Raw genomic sequence first — 18,186 nt, 5'->3', positions numbered from 1 at the left:
ACGTAACGCCATGGAATAGAAACTGCTAACGCTAATTATTGACATAAGCTCATGACATTTTGGTAATGGTTCGATCACACTACCAACGACGCAGACGACCACGACCAAAGTTCCAATCTTGCCGAAATTTGTTCAAAATCAATATTAAAATCTCCCGTCATTCTGGTACTCCGGAATAAAAAAATTCGAGGTCAATTAATAAAAAGAAATAGGGTTTTTTGCGATTTTCGCCGAGACGGTAAGTTTATCATACAATCACCTGAACCAAAATTGTATATAATCTAATTATCTATAAAAAAGGTTAAATACATTTTTTTCTAGGAGCCACCGTTTCTATGAAAAACCTGTTTATCCATTGATCTCAAAATTTTTTTTTTCCAAACACCAATACGACAGGAAATTCTTAAATTTCATTTTTAGTTGTGTTTTGCACAATTTTATTTAATTGCGACTGGATGAAAATTTTGTTCGTGGTCGTCGTTGTCGTTGGTAGGGTGACCGAATCCTTATGCAAAACATCATACGCTTATGTCAATTTCTATCGATAGCGTATTCTATTCCTTGGCGTTTTGCCGTTTGGCTAAGGCCCTTGGTCAGAGAAAATGAAAAGCCGAAAATGCGCCATCTAATTTCAGTCACGTACAACTATGTAATTTAGTTCGGCACGTGAGCGGTCAGGACAGATGGCGTGCCGGGAAATGTTCCCACCCAAAATCAATAAGCCCGGTGGCGTGCGCCGTCCCGCCGATTTTCACTTCAGTTTCACAAAAGGCACCCTCATTTACTTACTTCCCTACCCGTTAACGCGTAACCTGTGCTCGTACGCGAAACCCGTATCTTCGGATTTGTCTCATTCATCTGTAAGTATATTTGTCCATTTAATAACATAAAACCCTGCCTTTATCGATGTTGCCTTTTAAATACGAACAGCGAGGATTGGAATTGATTAAAATTTTTTGTGTCAGTAGACAGGAAACGAGTCTGTGTTTAAATGGGTATGTAGGGCGGAGGATGAAAATGAAATGGAGTACAAATGCTATAGTTTTGTAAAAGACAATTAAATTTTAAGAAATAAAATTAAAATGAAATGTGGACGTGCATCGTAGTAATGTTGTTTTAATTAATGACAATTAAAATTCCATTGACCCATTTTTTGTATCTTTAATTAATGGACTGAATATTGTACAATTATTATTATCGTTATGCATTTTATGATTAAATAATGCTTTATGTTACTGATTTATGTTCAACAAAAAAAAGAAAGATCTTAATAACTGTCGAGTCTTTTATAACTTACGTAAAACAGAAAATAATAATTCAATAGAAGGTACCTACCTACTTTTGTTACACATTGAAAATAAATTATTTGATTAAGTTGATTAAAATACAGAATTAAGTAAATAAATAGGTCCATTTTTTTTTGGAAACGTTACTCGTTCTTTAAAAATAATTTATTAACTCTGTGATTCTGTGATAAAAGAACATGTTATTTAATTATATATTTACTCAAGCGAAATACGAAGAACTATAATATTTATTAAATCTTGGATCGTTCATGAGACCCATTTTTCTTTCCGCCGGATAATCATGAATAGCAAAATGTTACACGCGAATATTGCATTATAGTTATGACAGGATATAAGTTTTCTTTTAGTATCATTAAAAATTCAATTCTTCATTTTCGTGTAGGTAGCAGCTTCCATTCCCTTTTTTTTAAAGAAAGAAATAATAAAAGGATATCTATTTTACTTATTCGTATGAAAATACTAACCAAACCAGCGCCATACAATAAAGCGTAAGATATGGGTCGTATATAAGTTTTATGACATTTTTATATTCTCTTTATAGCGTATTAATATCACAGGTTTTGTCCTGATTTCGTTGCCACAGAAGGCTTTTGAACTTAGATAATTATTTACATTCAATACCGAGAGATTTTTAATACATATTTTTTTGCTTGTCCGGATTTGATGTTATTTAGTCAATAACTAGAAATTCGTTATTATATTTGCGACGCAATATTTCTACTCTACGTCGCAAATTTATTTAAATGAGTACAAATGCTGAATAATTTACACATTATACTGGAGAGCTGCACAATAGCACTAAAGTTACCGGGTAACAAACTAAATAGTTTTCCTAGAAATTGTATTAATTCGGAAGCACTATTCCGTGGTTTGTGTAAGGAATATTAACGCTCTGGGAGGATCGATCCTACGGCTGTGTCGTCAAATTGGCACAGCTCCAGAGATACTTGGCGGTGTTTTCTGACGTCGCTTAGAACCCCTGAATATTTGATATCTGTGTCAAGTGAGCAACATATTATTTATTAAAGGTGTCACATGGTCTCTTTGAGAATTGCAATATTCAAAGTTGTATGCACCTAGGGACGTTTGGTTAATAGAACCCGCTTTCGATATAATAACTTTTTGTATCTTCATATACAAACTTCGTATACATATTTCTACCGGTCTTTAATACACAATTATATTTTGAAAATTAACTTATTAACGTTCGCTTATAAAAGTGCGAACCATAAAATAAACATTCCTACAAACTACAAAGCCCCGTTTGTAAAAGTTAATGAAACCATAATTATATGAGAAGAACTTTTTTTAACGATGGTATATTAACTTTTGTAATACCTAAAAAGATCCCTTTTAGATTTATCACTTCTGAAATTAAACTTTTTGTCTCGGGTCAAAATAAATGACTACTTTGGGACTTTCACAAACATTTATATATTTTTTAATACATAAACTAGTGGCAAATCATTGTTTTTCTTTCCTGTATTGTCATTATTTGTATCAAACGTTTAAACAATTCTAATCTAGTTTGGCTTTATGAGTTCATATACCTAATAAGTATGAACTGCATATACAAATATGTACATATCGTTATGAGTGGCAATTCATTGATGTCATCATAAATGTGGTTGATAACCCAATCGAAAACTACTCACAATTTGTGTTTCTTTCAATGGAATGAACGTAAACGATTGAACATTGGAATTCAATGGAAAAACCGCCTTTCAGCTTGAGTTTCAACATTTCATTCATGTCGAAAACAGCTGCGGTGCTTTGTGGAATTTACAAAATGCAATTTGCAGTAAACGTTCACGTACTTAAATATTTAAGCTCTTTCCAACATGTAAAGCATAGGTATGTAGAATGTAAGAATTTGAAATGATTTGATCCTCAATCATATAAGTGGTGTCAAAAAACAATCTCAGTTATATTAGGTATGATTCTCATTAAACGCGACAAAAATTTGTACAAAAAGTTTTGCCTCATAGGTAAATGTGTTTTACTCAGGTGAGGACAGTCGATGTTCTGTAGGCTGTAAGTGACCTCGTGAATTGCGTAGGGCGGGACGAAATATGGCTGGCGGCTGACAGCAATTGGCGACATGCCAAAATACAACCTCGAATAACATCAAATATAGGCTTGAATTACGGCGTCTAGAGCTATGTGATATAGGGTTTCAATAACGTTCCATGGTGCGAACTGTGAAGTAATTATATTCTGTTTGTGCGATTTATTGATTTGTTTTTGATTTATATTTGCGCATTTTCAAATATTGTGTAGTTTATAAATTAGGTATTTGTATATGTAGACCGTTGTAGGAACCTACACCTTTATTATAATATAATTACCAGTTTAATAGAGTGTAGAGTGTAGTGTAGAGTGTGTCAAAATTTCTTTATTACTTATATCTCAAATTATTATACATCGACTCTGGTATTTATATCTACCTTCTAATCTCGTAGGACGTAGTTCATTATTGTACAAGCTTCCAAAGAATATTTGATATTTATTAAGTTTGAAATAGATCGAAGCTGTTGGATTTAAAATGGCGAGTTGTAATATTGATTTTTCTCCTTCATCTTCTTTTCTTTTTATTTTTTTTTTGCAATATCCACAAAAGATGTTAGGTGTTATAGTATGTCAAAATGTATTCTATCATGTTGCATAGGGCTATAATTTTAACTTCCGATAATACGATTAGCAATATCAATTGTTCACTGCGTCTATTTTTAACGATACCATACAAGTTAATCGATAAATCTTCAATTTTATAAGTAACGTATGATAATAAAGGTACCTAAGCATCAATAATAATTATCTATGTGTAAAAATACATAATACCTTATTAAGGAGAGCGATATCTAAGGAATTGGGATAAAATATAAATGTACATTATTGATGTTATTATTTTTACGTATTGAGATATTATTAAAACATTTGTACTAATAAAACTATATTTTACAAGTATGTTGAGCGTTTGTTTTAATACTTACTTCAAAATATTAATAATAATATATAATAATAGATAAATAAATTTTCATACGTTGTCATTTTAACTGAGAGATAACCTAAATAGTTAAATAGAGTAGAAAACGGGTTGTATTGCGTTTAATTTTGGTGTAATGATTGACATTTAAATTCAGGCCGATAAAGATGTCAGTTGGGTGTAAGTCAGCTTACGAAAAAAGGTTTATTCTAAATAATATTATATCGGAGCCAACCCTTACCTGCCCTCATTTTGTGAAACCTTTTTTATGGTAAAGGGTCATTTTATTTTTATTTAAAACTTCCTGTTACATTATGACGCAGTTCCTAACAAAAATAAAATGTAGATGGCCCTACGTAAAAGTCAACTTTGTATTTAAGTAAAGTTAGAAGTGTAGAAGGAGAATCAATACACATAACACTTACATAACAAAACAAAATTGAGAACTATATAATGTAGTAACTACTAAAGATCTTCACCCTAGATTTCATAAGAGTTAAGCTCGATCGAGCTCGAGCTTCGAGAATTATTTATTAGCAGATGATAGTCTATACTCTATAATAATAAACAAAAAACGAAAAATGCGATGATTTCTGCTTCACTCATCTAATCCGTGGTAATATATTTTCGATCTAAAACCAGCAAAACTTCCACAGGAATCCTTACCCCCTTCTACAAGTTCCTGTGTAGCTCAGCGTCACATACCGTCGACAAACCGACTTGCAAACAAACTTGCGAGTGAATTTTCCAAGGTAAGATTTCAAATTCCGATGCATGATAGAGCAAGATAATAGATAACTAACTGTACAGACTATTTATTATATTATATATTATTAATCATTTCAATTATTTTTAATGCTTACAGAAAACATTACTTATAGCTAATTTTATAATGCAAAGATTACGATTTCAATTAAATTAAAACACCGTTAATAATAATTATTATCCGTCATATTTTGGTATAATAGAGCCTTATTATTATTCTGAATTATTAACTACGACGCTTGTTTGTAAACAACACTTCACGGAAAACTAAACGCTGATTTTACTTGCATGAATAATTTTGCTGATTGGTTTTAGTCAATCATGAGTTTCGCGATAAATAATCATGGTTTAAATTTTAAATCTACATATTTTAAGCTTCAATATTTATATATATATATATTTACCTAGTAATAATAGTTTTCTTACCCAATGTTTTTCAGATTATTAATATCTACTAATATTTCAGTGAATTGATTTACATTCATTTCTAACATGTCGGACATGTGCCTATAGTGCCTACAACACAGTGGGTATGTACAACGTTTATCCTCGTAATTGTTTGTCCAGGGGCGGTCAAAATAGATCGGTCGGGGTGTCCTGGCATTTGTGGCCCGCAGGCCGCGACCACATCAACCCTGTCTTTCTCAAGCTTCCGAAATTCCTTCACCTCCAATGTCAATTACTTGAAACGAAGGTATGCTATCTCGAAGTTGTATGGTTCATGTGTGTGCTTTCATTTATGAAAACTAAAATAAACATAGTCAAGAAATGGTTTTTTATTATCGTGTTACATAAATGTTGTGGCAAACAAAAGAGCTATGGAACAACAAAATCAAATTCTCAAAGCATGCTCCCTTTTATTATATGAAGTAAATGAAAGAGAATTCCGAATACAATGTCAAGAATTAAATTTAATTTTATCTGCGTATTTTGAAGTGCAACTGCAAATGAAAAACAAACAGGGTTAATATTTTTTGGTTTTTATGGCATTCAAATGCTTTATAAATATAAATTTATAAAGAATAGAAAAAATTCGATCACGAGGCGGGACTTGAACCCGCATCCTTCGCGCCATTCCGGGGCGGATGCCTTACCAACTCAGCCACTCGTGACCCGCCTGAGCAATCGAATTTATTCTATCCTTTCAGTTTTATGTGTCTTAAGGGACACACCGCGCGCCATCTATTGAGATGATTTAACAACCATCTCAACCAATATGAAGCACTTTTCAGTGAATACAATATTGTAACGATGGAACACGACCTTTTCTTGAATTTATATTTTTTGGTTTTTATGGCATTCAAATGCTTTATAAATATAAATTTATAAAGAATAGAAAAAATTCGATCACGAGGCGGGACTTGAACCCGCATCCTTCGCGCCATTCCGGGGCGGATGCCTTACCAACTCAGCCACTCGTGACCCGCCTGAGCAATCGAATTTATTCTATCCTTTCAGTTTTATGTGTCTTAAGGGACACACCGCGCGCCATCTATTGAGATGATTTAACAACCATCTCAACCAATATGAAGCACTTTTCAGTGAATACAATATCGTAACGATGGAACACGACCTTTTCTTGAATTTATATTTTTTGGTTTTTATGGCATTCAAATGCTTTATAAATATAAATTTATAAAGAATAGAAAAAATTCGATCACGAGGCGGGACTTGAACCCGCATCCTTCGCGCCATTCCGGGGCGGATGCCTTACCAACTCAGCCACTCGTGACCCGCCTGAGCAATCGAATTTATTCTATCCTTTCAGTTTTATGTGTCTTAAGGGACACACCGCGCGCCATCTATTGAGATGATTTAACAACCATCTCAACCAATATGAAGCACTTTTCAGTGAATACAATATTGTAACGATGGAACACGACCTTTTCTTGAATTTATATTTTTTGGTTTTTATGGCATTCAAATGCTTTATAAATATAAATTTATAAAGAATAGAAAAAATTCGATCACGAGGCGGGACTTGAACCCGCATCCTTCGCGCCATTCCGGGGCGGATGCCTTACCAACTCAGCCACTCGTGACCCGCCTGAGCAATCGAATTTATTCTATCCTTTCAGTTTTATGTGTCTTAAGGGACACACCGCGCGCCATCTATTGAGATGATTTAACAACCATCTCAACCAATATGAAGCACTTTTCAGTGAATACAATATTGTAACGATGGAACACGACCTTTTCTTGAATTTATATTTTTTGGTTTTTATGGCATTCAAATGCTTTATAAATATAAATTTATAAAGAATAGAAAAAATTCGATCACGAGGCGGGACTTGAACCCGCATCCTTCGCGACATTCCGGGGCGGATGCCTTACCAACTCAGCCACTCGTGACCCGCCTGAGCAATCGAATTTATTCTATCCTTTCAGTTTTATGTGTCTTAAGGGACACACCGCGCGCCATCTATTGAGATGATTTAACAACCATCTCAACCAATATGAAGCACTTTTCAGTGAATACAATATTGTAACGATGGAACACGACCTTTTCTTGAATTTATATTTTTTGGTTTTTATGGCATTCAAATGCTTTATAAATATAAATTTATAAAGAATAGAAAAAATTCGATCACGAGGCGGGACTTGAACCCGCATCCTTCGCGCCATTCCGGGGCGGATGCCTTACCAACTCAGCCACTCGTGACCCGCCTGAGCAATCGAATTTATTCTATCCTTTCAGTTTTATGTGTCTTAAGGGACACACCGCGCGCCATCTATTGAGATGATTTAACAACCATCTCAACCAATATGAAGCACTTTTCAGTGAATACAATATTGTAACGATGGAACACGACCTTTTCTTGAATTTATATTTTTTGGTTTTTATGGCATTCAAATGCTTTATAAATATAAATTTATAAAGAATAGAAAAAATTCGATCACGAGGCGGGACTTGAACCCGCATCCTTCGCGCCATTCCGGGGCGGATGCCTTACCAACTCAGCCACTCGTGACCCGCCTGAGCAATCGAATTTATTCTATCCTTTCAGTTTTATGTGTCTTAAGGGACACACCGCGCGCCATCTATTGAGATGATTTAACAACCATCTCAACCAATATGAAGCACTTTTCAGTGAATACAATATTGTAACGATGGAACACGACCTTTTCTTGAATTTATATTTTTTGGTTTTTATGGCATTCAAATGCTTTATAAATATAAATTTATAAAGAATAGAAAAAATTCGATCACGAGGCGGGACTTGAACCCGCATCCTTCGCGCTCAATAGATGGCGCGCGGTGTGTCCCTTAAGACACATAAAACTGAAAGGATAGAATAAATTCGATTGCTCAGGCGGGTCACGAGTGGCTGAGTTGGTAAGGCATCCGCCCCGGAATGGCGCGAAGGATGCGGGTTCAAGTCCCGCCTCGTGATCGAATTTTTTCTATTCTTTATAAATTTATATTTATAAAGCATTTGAATGCCATAAAAACCAAAAAATATAAATTCAAGAAAAGGTCGTGTTCCATCGTTACAATATTGTATTCACTGAAAAGTGCTTCATATTGGTTGAGATGGTTGTTAAATCATCTCAATAGATGGCGCGCGGTGTGTCCCTTAAGACACATAAAACTGAAAGGATAGAATAAATTCGATTGCTCAGGCGGGTCACGAGTGGCTGAGTTGGTAAGGCATCCGCCCCGGAATGGCGCGAAGGATGCGGGTTCAAGTCCCGCCTCGTGATCGAATTTTTTCTATTCTTTATAAATTTATATTTATAAAGCATTTGAATGCAATAAAAACCAAAAAATATAAATTCAAGAAAAGGTCGTGTTCCATCGTTACAATATTGTATTCACTGAAAAGTGCTTCATATTGGTTGAGATGGTTGTTAAATCATCTCAATAGATGGCGCGCGGTGTGTCCCTTAAGACACATAAAACTGAAAGGATAGAATAAATTCGATTGCTCAGGCGGGTCACGAGTGGCTGAGTTGGTAAGGCATCCGCCCCGGAATGGCGCGAAGGATGCGGGTTCAAGTCCCGCCTCGTGATCGAATTTTTTCTATTCTTTATAAATTTATATTTATAAAGCATTTGAATGCCATAAAAACCAAAAAATATAAATTCAAGAAAAGGTCGTGTTCCATCGTTACAATATTGTATTCACTGAAAAGTGCTTCATATTGGTTGAGATGGTTGTTAAATCATCTCAATAGATGGCGCGCGGTGTGTCCCTTAAGACACATAAAACTGAAAGGATAGAATAAATTCGATTGCTCAGGCGGGTCACGAGTGGCTGAGTTGGTAAGGCATCCGCCCCGGAATGGCGCGAAGGATGCGGGTTCAAGTCCCGCCTCGTGATCGAATTTTTTCTATTCTTTATAAATTTATAAACAGGGTTAAATTAATGTTTGCGAGAACGCGTACAAAATATAAACGAGAGCACTCGACAAATGAGATGTGTTTTTTAACAAATACTTTTATGCATTTTTTAGTTTAAGAGTGTCGAGATGTTTAACGAAGTTTTTCTTGAAAATAAATTTGAAAGGTGGAGATTTAATATCTAAGCTTAGGAATTCCGGCATCTCCATTAATTTGATAATACCTACTATATAAGAATTGCGTTATGGTTAAAAAAATTGGTTTACATTTTATTGTACGTGTGATTTATTCTACTCGTACGTATACCTAATTTACGCATTCCCAAATGCAGCTTGCTACTGATTTGCTCTACGGACCAAAACCCTTACTCCAAGCAAAAGCTGAATCATATTATAGCTAATTCCGTAATTAAAACTAGAATTTGTCTGGATATTCATTGTTACTAATCTTTGTAATTCTGTTCGCTACGATGATACAGCTTAGCTTACCCTTGTATCTGACTTTATTGTCGTCTGTTTACTGTACATGACATTTCAACACCTATGTCTTAAAGCTCCTAAGCTTTTAACAGTTAAGTCAGGTACAAGGATTATCCCTCTCACGTTCCTTGCTGTTCACATACCGTGTAGCACTCATGAACATTTAAGCCACACTGATTGTCGCCTGGGAAGAACCAAGGAGAATTCACGAACAATAAGTATACCAATTACCATCGTCATTGCATGGTGCTTCCTCCCTATCAATGTTGTGGATCTCCAAATTGCTTTCAAATTTATTTCCTAAGCGCCAAGCAATTGTTTTGTAAAGTTTTAATAAATTGTGGTGCAGATTAATTGCCTCACTTTAAGGTTCGTTTTATCATTCCATTAAAATTTTGTTAATTGAATTTCTATTGAATTAGCGTGTGAGTGTTATATCCGCACAAAAGCTTTTAGCAGTAGATGAACTCATAGTTAATACACAAAGAGGAAGTATAAGATAAAATTAGAAAAGAAAGTGATAGGTAGGTGTTGGCATCAATGAGTGGCTACATAGTGTGTGTCGGTTTCCCTCCCGTGCGTGTCCCTTGTACGCACGTAGTTCAGCGGAGGCGTTGCGCAGATTTAGCTCCGGTGACCTTCAGTCGGAGTGCGATGAGGGCGAGGTGGACCCGTACACCGGCCGACCGGCCACCACCAGCCAGCCCAAGCCGCAGCAACGGCCGGTCTCCCAGGGTAAGCAGTTTTAAATAAGATTCTTAAACAATATATTACATTACGTAATAACATAGAAAAATAAAACAACTGCCATACATTAGGGCGCGGCTTTGTGTATAATATGTGTCTTTAATGTAAAAAATATGGTTTTAAAATGATTGATACTTTACTAGCTAATACAATATGTATTAATATTTAGTTAATGTTTATATTACATTAAAAAAAAATCAGTGTTTATAATTTCAGTTCAGTGATTTTACATTTTATTATAAACTTATCGACAAAATGGAAAAATCAGTTCATTTAATTTCAATACTATGCTATGACATGGTATAGCGACAGGTGGTAGCCTCGGGAGTGGTGCGGCACCACCAACGCCGAGCGCGGCAAGCTCTGCTAGCGCTGCAAGCGCTGCAAGCGCTGGCTCTGGCGGAGACCTGTCCCTGAACCTTCGTGGAGGGTCTCGAGGAACATCAGCACCTTCCTCACCAGCCAAGTCCAGGGAGTCTCTTCTACAGCGGGTACAGTCGCTGACTGGCGCTGCAAGAGATCAAGGCGCTAATTTGCTAGGTAAGTTGCTTCAAATATAATCATGACTATATAATATAACTATAATATAACTTCATGACTTTCCGTAGTCAATGTGATAAGGAATTCAAGGTACTCAAGTTAACTGGAAATAATATTTCATTGATCTACCGAATTGTAAACAACATCGTGGAAGTCAGTATCGTGTAGAGAAATACATTTTAAAGAAAATTCACGTAGCAAAAGAATTACATTCCCCTATTTATTACTAAACATATTTTCACCTGTCAGGATTCAGGTGTTTGTCTGTAGGTACTATTACATAACTAACATTTGTCGCCTTAGTTACACGAGAACGATTAATCAGTGTCGGATAAGAAATGTAATTCGCACAGAGCTGACGGCTTAGGCTGACGGAATCTCGTTTGCTGTGAAAAATCGGAGGTTTGGTTTCAAAACATTATTTATGAACTTACATTTTACATTATTTGAAAACAATGATTTATGCAGAAACTTTACTGCATAAATCACTGTGTTCGAATAATGATGTTTATCGAAATGTACTAATTTATGCTAAAGCTATAATGCTTCAGCATAAATTAACTGTACATTTCGATAAAAAGCAAAATCCTTATCCGGTATAAAGGTAATGAAGGCAATTTCAGCAAAACGTACAAAAAGCTTTGGGTGGTTTTTAAGCCATCAGACATCTTGCCGGATCATTATGTTGTTCAGAAAGAAGATTACTGGGAGATTTAACCAAAATAAAAAGGTTGTCTTTTTCCATTGTCTCTACATATACTTTTATTTTGACCCATTGGTTTAAAGCGTAATCTTTTTACTTATCTGTAACAATTCTTTTGAAGTTTAGTACATATATGTATATGTATTTATAGTGAGTTAAAATAGTGAGTTCTTTGAATCGTGATTTAATTTCCACGTCATGTTTTTTGGATAAATATAATTCCTTATAAATTAGGAGTAAGTGATGGAAGTACGATATAAGTAAACATTTATAAGTGAAGTTTAGCGATCAATTTGGGAGATGTTATGAATTTCTGATAAGTAAACTGGTGGATACGTTAAATTATTGGGATTATTGATTTGTTCTAGAATTTTGGTATAAAATACTGCGATGTCTGAAATAATGTTGATGGCGTAGTACTACAATGATAAACATTTACATAGGGAGTGTAACATCGGTGGCCTCAGTGGGCCGCGGTTACAACCGCGACCGCTGCGTCACGCTCCTGGTTGTGGATGACCAGAACACTGATTGGTCTAAATACTTCCGAGGTCGACGTTTGCCAGGCGAATGGGATATCCGCGTGGAGCAAGCAGAATTCCGAGTTTGTACATTCTCATTTATGATCCCGTATTTCACTACCTTTATGTTTTGTTTCTTGTGAAGAAGTAGCTTATTGATTAACATTTTAGATCGAGTTAGAAATACTTCAATTTGAAGCACAAAGAAGGCTAATTTATTGGAAAAGAAAATCTAAGATTGAAACAACATGAATCCTCCGTAATACCTCAAAAGAAAGTCTTTGATGTTAAATAAGCTTACCTTCGAATAAAAAATGTAGGCAGTAAATATTTAATAGACTGAAAATAATTCATTAAGTGAGAGAAACGTAGAGTAGGTAAATTAACTTAGTTTCCATGACTACTTAGTCGCTTTGCTGAGCTAATTAAAAGAAGTTGAATTAATTTTCTTCAAGATATTCTAAGAGAAAAGTTTTCACTCTAAGAGATAAGTTTTCAACTATGTCTTTGTTCTTGTTTAGGAAATATCTGTGACAGCCAACTCTGATGGCGCCAACGTGTCTATGGCTGTGTACCGCAGCGGAACTAAAGTTACGAGATGTTTTAAGTAAGTCTTCTCAATTGTTGTATCAATTTGTGTAAAACCTTATAATGACAGTGCACTTGTGAGAGGATAGAGCAATTTATAATTGGATAATTTAATTAACTTCTCTTACTTAGTGAATAATAAATTATTTTTTTAATTTATCGACTTGCGTATAATTTTTAATGTTCTAATAAAAATGTTTCAATTACCTACAAACAGTTTAGAATATCTATTACAATTGTTTAGTTTATATTCTTTGTCAACACTGGCAGACAATTAATTTAAAACTTATTTAAAACATTTGGCAAGAAAATCGTACTAGAGCCTAGAGGAGAGATTGGGGAAGAATATTATTAACTGCATTGTTATCTAGAGAGTTTTAACTGACTGTTTGCCAAAAGAAAAAAATACAAAAGATTGTTGTTACGTATACTATATAATTTATGGAATATTCTAGAATGGATAATTTAATTAAAATTCAGCATTAATTTCTTATTGTCTCATTTATGGGTCCCCTTTTCCATTAACCCGTAATAACAGCCATATAAAAGTTTATCTCACTCCTTAATTTTTAAAAGATCGTTAATAAAGATTTTATGCGATTTGGACACCATATTTACGGCATACCAAATATACTTTCGTATTTTTTTTTGTTTTATAGTGTTTTTGACGCTGAACTGTTCTGAAACGCCAAGAAGTATTTTTTTGTGTACCTACTTAATTTGCTCTACGGATAGTCCATATTTTAAGTCAAACTCAATATTATATTATTTGTCCCATGCAACTAGCATGCATGCATGCATTAGCAATAAGATAGGTTTGGGAATCATAATAAGAATTACGATAGGGGTTGTTGCTATATACTTCTATCTCTGCTCGAAAGTGACAGAGTCCCAAGAGCAGATTTAGACTTGCGTTTTTATTATAGACCGGACTTCGTGTTGGTGAGACAGAACGTTCGCGACGCTGGTGCCGACCACCGCCCCCTACTCTTGGGCCTCAAGTTCGGAGGCGTACCTTCTATCAACAGCCTAAACTCAATTTATCACTTCCAGGTAATTACTGCTCGTTCGATCGACACCAAAATAGGGTGCGGGGCCTTGTAACCTTGTGTTAAATAGAGTTTGTTGCCTTTGATAACTCATTGCACACTCGAACACGAACGATTTTTTAGGTTAAGTGCATAACGTACAGTGTATTCGACGAAGGTTATTTTAGAGATGATTTTTCAACCGTCTCGATGATAAATGTTCCAACTGTCATGGATTAATAAATTGAAAAATCGGTACTACTCTCTCACCGATTTTCTATTAGATCGAGATTTACGTTATTCTATGAGAACAGAAAATATTCTTTTAAATATTAGAAACCGTTGATTGCTCGGTCGTAAAATTGGTAAACGTCTACTAATAACCAATGATTTATTAGTTGACGACTCTAATGTCAAGGAAACAGTACTTTATAGAGCTACATTATGTTTCGACTGTGTTTTTATACAAAACTAGCGGTCCGCCCCGGCTTCGCCCGTGGTACATATTAACGTTTTCTCTACATAAGAACCATCCTCGTACTTCAAGGAATATAATAAAAAAAGAATTATCGAAATCGGTTCAGCCGTTCTCGAGTTATGGAATTACAACGAAAAGTGGCATTGATTTTTATATATTAGATTACGTAGCAATATACCTATCACTTTACAATTTACTTTAAATCCCTTATGTAGTTGAAAATTTACTGTAAAATACGCTGAAGGTAATAAGCTGCAGGTTTAATGCATTTTAAAAAGGAAATATGAGATTGAGGTGGCTATAAATCACCACGCTCCTCGGGGTATTCTGAAATGTCAGCTTCGGGTTGCTTTATGCTAATAAATAGGAGCAGTTTGTAGCGGTCGATAGAGTAAAAGGCAAACGTTGTTACAAGTTTCAACTACATAACTCACTTAAGTTGTCTTTGTAGAGTCAAATAGTTTACAATCGAGTTATAAGTTGTATTGTTTGGTCAACTCTTGATGTAATTGAATTGGTTTTAGGATCGGCCATGGGTATTCGGTCATCTACTTCAATTGCAACGACGCTTGGGACGCGAGAACTTCCCTCTAATTGAACAAACGTATTATCATAACCACACTGATATGGTAAGTTTTTATTTATTATTCATCTACTGTTTCATATTGCATTATTCACGCACAAGGGTTACCTATATTCTTGCTAACAAGGCACATTTATCGCGCCTTGTATAATACGTGCGTTACTGTAGCGCTTAGACATCTACGAGTAAGTATGTAACAATATTTTTCGTAGGCGTCCTACAACATAAATAAAACAAACTCTATTAACTTAATCTTTTATTCTAATCTAATTATATCACTATTTTGTTAATTTACAATACTTTAACTTAAAATAGTTATAACTTACAATAAATAATACAAAATAACGTTAAGCAATTTGTCTGTGAAGACTAAATAACAATTTAAGAATCTTCAAAGGAAATATTCCAAAGAATAACAATTGGTAATAGCGTTCAGTTAATTCGTGTCGTTTTGATATAAAACGTCGCTGCATCTAATAATTTATCACGATTTTTACGTCTACACATTCATAGCCACATGCATACTGTCTGCTTTCTCCGATTTTACAATAAAGAAAACCAAATCCAATATTAGCCTTCCGTCGAGCTTATTAAAGCTCTATATAATTAACGAAACAAACAAGTTTTGTTTCACCTTAACACAATGTAAAACATTCTAACATGTCATCTCAGATTTGGCTTAAACATAACTTTGAATCTATAAATATTAGTAACAATCGAAGGTAACACCGGAATTTCAATCGAGTGGAGGCGAGATATACGGTAGTTATTAGTACTATAGTTATTCGTTCGATTAATCAAGTCATAGTGCTGTTATTGTTGAACAGTTGTTTTTGAAGACATCTCGTGAGGGCAGGAGCTCTGTTAAACAAACAAAAAAATCCATAAGTCAATACAATGAGAAGGGATTTAAAAACACATAATTTATTCATGACTTCACAAAGGTATAATTTTATTGCATTATATTTTGATGTTAAGATCAAATAATATAAATATCTTCATAACTTAATAAGCTAAACACACGTTAAGGTTAAAGAACTAATTTAAATAATCGGTTAGAAGCCATGATAAAATCAGTTCGCATTAGTCATTGTCAACACTCGAGCAAGCAAAAAGTGCGTAGGTATATCGTATTTGGTTTTTATGTACACTTAATATAGATATTATTCAAATAACTAAATTCTTTATTTTATGCCTCCAATGATGTCACACTTTAGATGACATTAATTTAGTAGCTAAATGATAAAAATTATTAAAATGGTAAGTGTTATTGATATCCCGAAATAATACATTTTTCACCAACATCCTGCATAATACATATTGTTATTGATTACATTATGCATCTACAATATTAATTTCAAAAACATCGTAGAGGTTATCACTATGTATTATCAATGTACCTATAAAATAAAGCTTTAAAAATAAACAAGCTTTTTATCCTATTTCATAGTAAATTAATATAAATAAATAACTAAATTAGTTACCTAGTCCACCTGCACCGCCTCTCTCGGTCATGAAGACAGATTCCGTGTCGCTCGTAGCATTCGTCGTAGCCCGTCACGCAAGTGTTGGGCGATTTTGTTGTTCGGCGGTTCACATGTACCTGAAATTATATCATTTATATTATTATAATATATCATAATTATATTGCATTGGATGCTCAAGGTTTATATATTGATTGGTATAATCCTTTAACATAGAATTAAATAGTAATATGTTATCTAGCAAATAATAGTTCATTATAATATGATTACATCTTCTTTGTGGAACTAATACGTGATCATAGTAGTTCATGATTTTATACTGTGGATACGCCTTCCAATAAAACAACTACTAAAGAGTAATGTTCAGTTCGAAATCTATATTATTATCCGTAATATTATTTTAAACAAATAGCACGATTACCCAAGAGTTAAACTAAGTACTAAACATTAGAAGGCAACGTATTGTTATTTCCAAATGCTGTCATTTCTGGGTCAATTGTAAGCAGTTAAAGAAAATTAACTTAATAGTATTGTTCTTAAGCTGTTTTGCACACGAATCTTATACTACAGCGGGAAAATTCATGACTCGTTTACTTGATACTCGTAATGTAATTGAAGGCAAAGCTAAACAAGTTTGCGGAATTAACACGAGAATCCAATAAGCCTGACGTCGTCATCGGTTCCAATTAAGTCATCGCTTTCATTTTACACGAAGGAAATGTTCACACAATCGCTTTCTATTTAATACTTCAATTTTAATCCTATTGTACTGAGGTAGATTAACCGCTTCGTTCAGGAACATGTATACAGAGGAGTAATTACTCGAAATGTTTTCTTTATTTATGTTTTGTTTATTAACGCTCTGGGGAAGTGCGTTGAATTTCCGTATTTCGCTTTATTCGTGTTTTAAACTTATTATCATAAATGCTTGGTCTCATAAATAATTAATCAAAAGATAACATTGGATAATATCTGCTTGCCTTGAATATTAATATTAAACTTATATTGTTGTTTCATTGAAGAGTGAGCATGCGTCAGATCCCTTGAGTTACTTGGATGAAGTTTTAGCTTTTTTATTCCAAATTATTATCCAAATCCTTTTATTATCGTGAATGTATACATTTGCCTTGCTTTCAATTTATCATCTAGGTAGTTGATAATAAGGATACATATTATAACTTTGAGTGGCATTTCTAGCTTTGTAATAATTACCAATGTAACTAAACGATCACACAACCTTTTTATTATAAAGGATGAAACAAAATTGTTTAAGGCCAACAGAATGAAAAAATCGACCGCGCTTCGTGTGGTCATACTGTCGTGTATTTCGATAATTATAAAGCTGCATGAGTCGTATGTACTAGTACAATAATTAGTTTGTCCATCAATTACCTTGCACGTGCAGCCCTGTCGATAGAGGAGTCGGAATCCCTTCCTTTGCCGCGGCGTCACCTCCCGCCACTTGTTTATGTAGCCACACAGCTGCACGTGAGCCTGCAGGTGCATCACGCGACCTGTGACTCAACTTATTAGTATTTTGCTCAAGTTTACATTAGAATAATGATAAGAGCAAAGAGCTATCATCAAACAACGTCTTGTCGTCGTATTACGTACGTTAAAGGGTAAATGGTC

The 18,186-nt window shown here is 34.4% G+C and overlaps 2 protein-coding genes and 5 non-coding genes across 7 annotated transcripts in view; 5 read left to right on the top strand and 2 right to left on the bottom strand.

Moving 5' to 3' along the window:
- The first annotated feature begins 4,460 nt into the window (after nucleotides 1-4,460).
- The window catches only part of LOC123692647 (synapsin), a 54,322-nt gene continuing 40,596 nt past the window's right edge, over nucleotides 4,461-18,186 (top strand). The window contains exons 1-8 of the mRNA XM_045637417.1: nucleotides 4,461-4,473; nucleotides 5,626-5,752; nucleotides 10,484-10,617; nucleotides 10,936-11,169; nucleotides 12,316-12,476; nucleotides 12,915-13,000; nucleotides 13,908-14,034; nucleotides 15,012-15,116. Of these exons, the coding sequence (XP_045493373.1) occupies nucleotides 4,461-4,473; nucleotides 5,626-5,752; nucleotides 10,484-10,617; nucleotides 10,936-11,169; nucleotides 12,316-12,476; nucleotides 12,915-13,000; nucleotides 13,908-14,034; nucleotides 15,012-15,116 (987 nt within the window). The remainder of the gene's footprint in view (nucleotides 4,474-5,625; nucleotides 5,753-10,483; nucleotides 10,618-10,935; nucleotides 11,170-12,315; nucleotides 12,477-12,914; nucleotides 13,001-13,907; nucleotides 14,035-15,011; nucleotides 15,117-18,186) is intronic.
- On the bottom strand, nucleotides 6,095-6,170 carry Trnas-gga. Its single transcript has one exon. It is a non-coding gene; the product is annotated as a tRNA-Ser (tRNA).
- Nucleotides 8,378-8,453, top strand: Trnas-gga. Its single transcript has one exon. It is a non-coding gene; the product is annotated as a tRNA-Ser (tRNA).
- On the top strand, nucleotides 8,688-8,763 carry Trnas-gga. Its single transcript has one exon. It is a non-coding gene; the product is annotated as a tRNA-Ser (tRNA).
- Nucleotides 8,998-9,073, top strand: Trnas-gga. The gene has a single exon. It is a non-coding gene; the product is annotated as a tRNA-Ser (tRNA).
- Nucleotides 9,308-9,383, top strand: Trnas-gga. Its single transcript has one exon. It is a non-coding gene; the product is annotated as a tRNA-Ser (tRNA).
- The window catches only part of LOC123692451 (tissue inhibitor of metalloproteinase), a 32,313-nt gene continuing 29,440 nt past the window's right edge, over nucleotides 15,314-18,186 (bottom strand). Inside the window, exons 5-7 of the mRNA XM_045637199.1 lie at nucleotides 17,947-18,068; nucleotides 16,555-16,673; nucleotides 15,314-15,931 (exon numbers count right to left, since the gene is read on the bottom strand). Coding sequence (XP_045493155.1) covers nucleotides 15,868-15,931; nucleotides 16,555-16,673; nucleotides 17,947-18,068 — 305 coding nt within the window. The 3' untranslated portion in view covers nucleotides 15,314-15,867. The remainder of the gene's footprint in view (nucleotides 15,932-16,554; nucleotides 16,674-17,946; nucleotides 18,069-18,186) is intronic.

Source organism: Colias croceus, chromosome 6 (genome assembly GCF_905220415.1).
Source record: "Colias croceus chromosome 6, ilColCroc2.1".
NCBI lineage: Eukaryota > Metazoa > Arthropoda > Insecta > Lepidoptera > Pieridae > Colias > Colias croceus.
The sequence above is the reverse complement of the archived record's forward strand: the minus strand, read 5'-3'. Positions and strand labels throughout refer to the sequence as shown.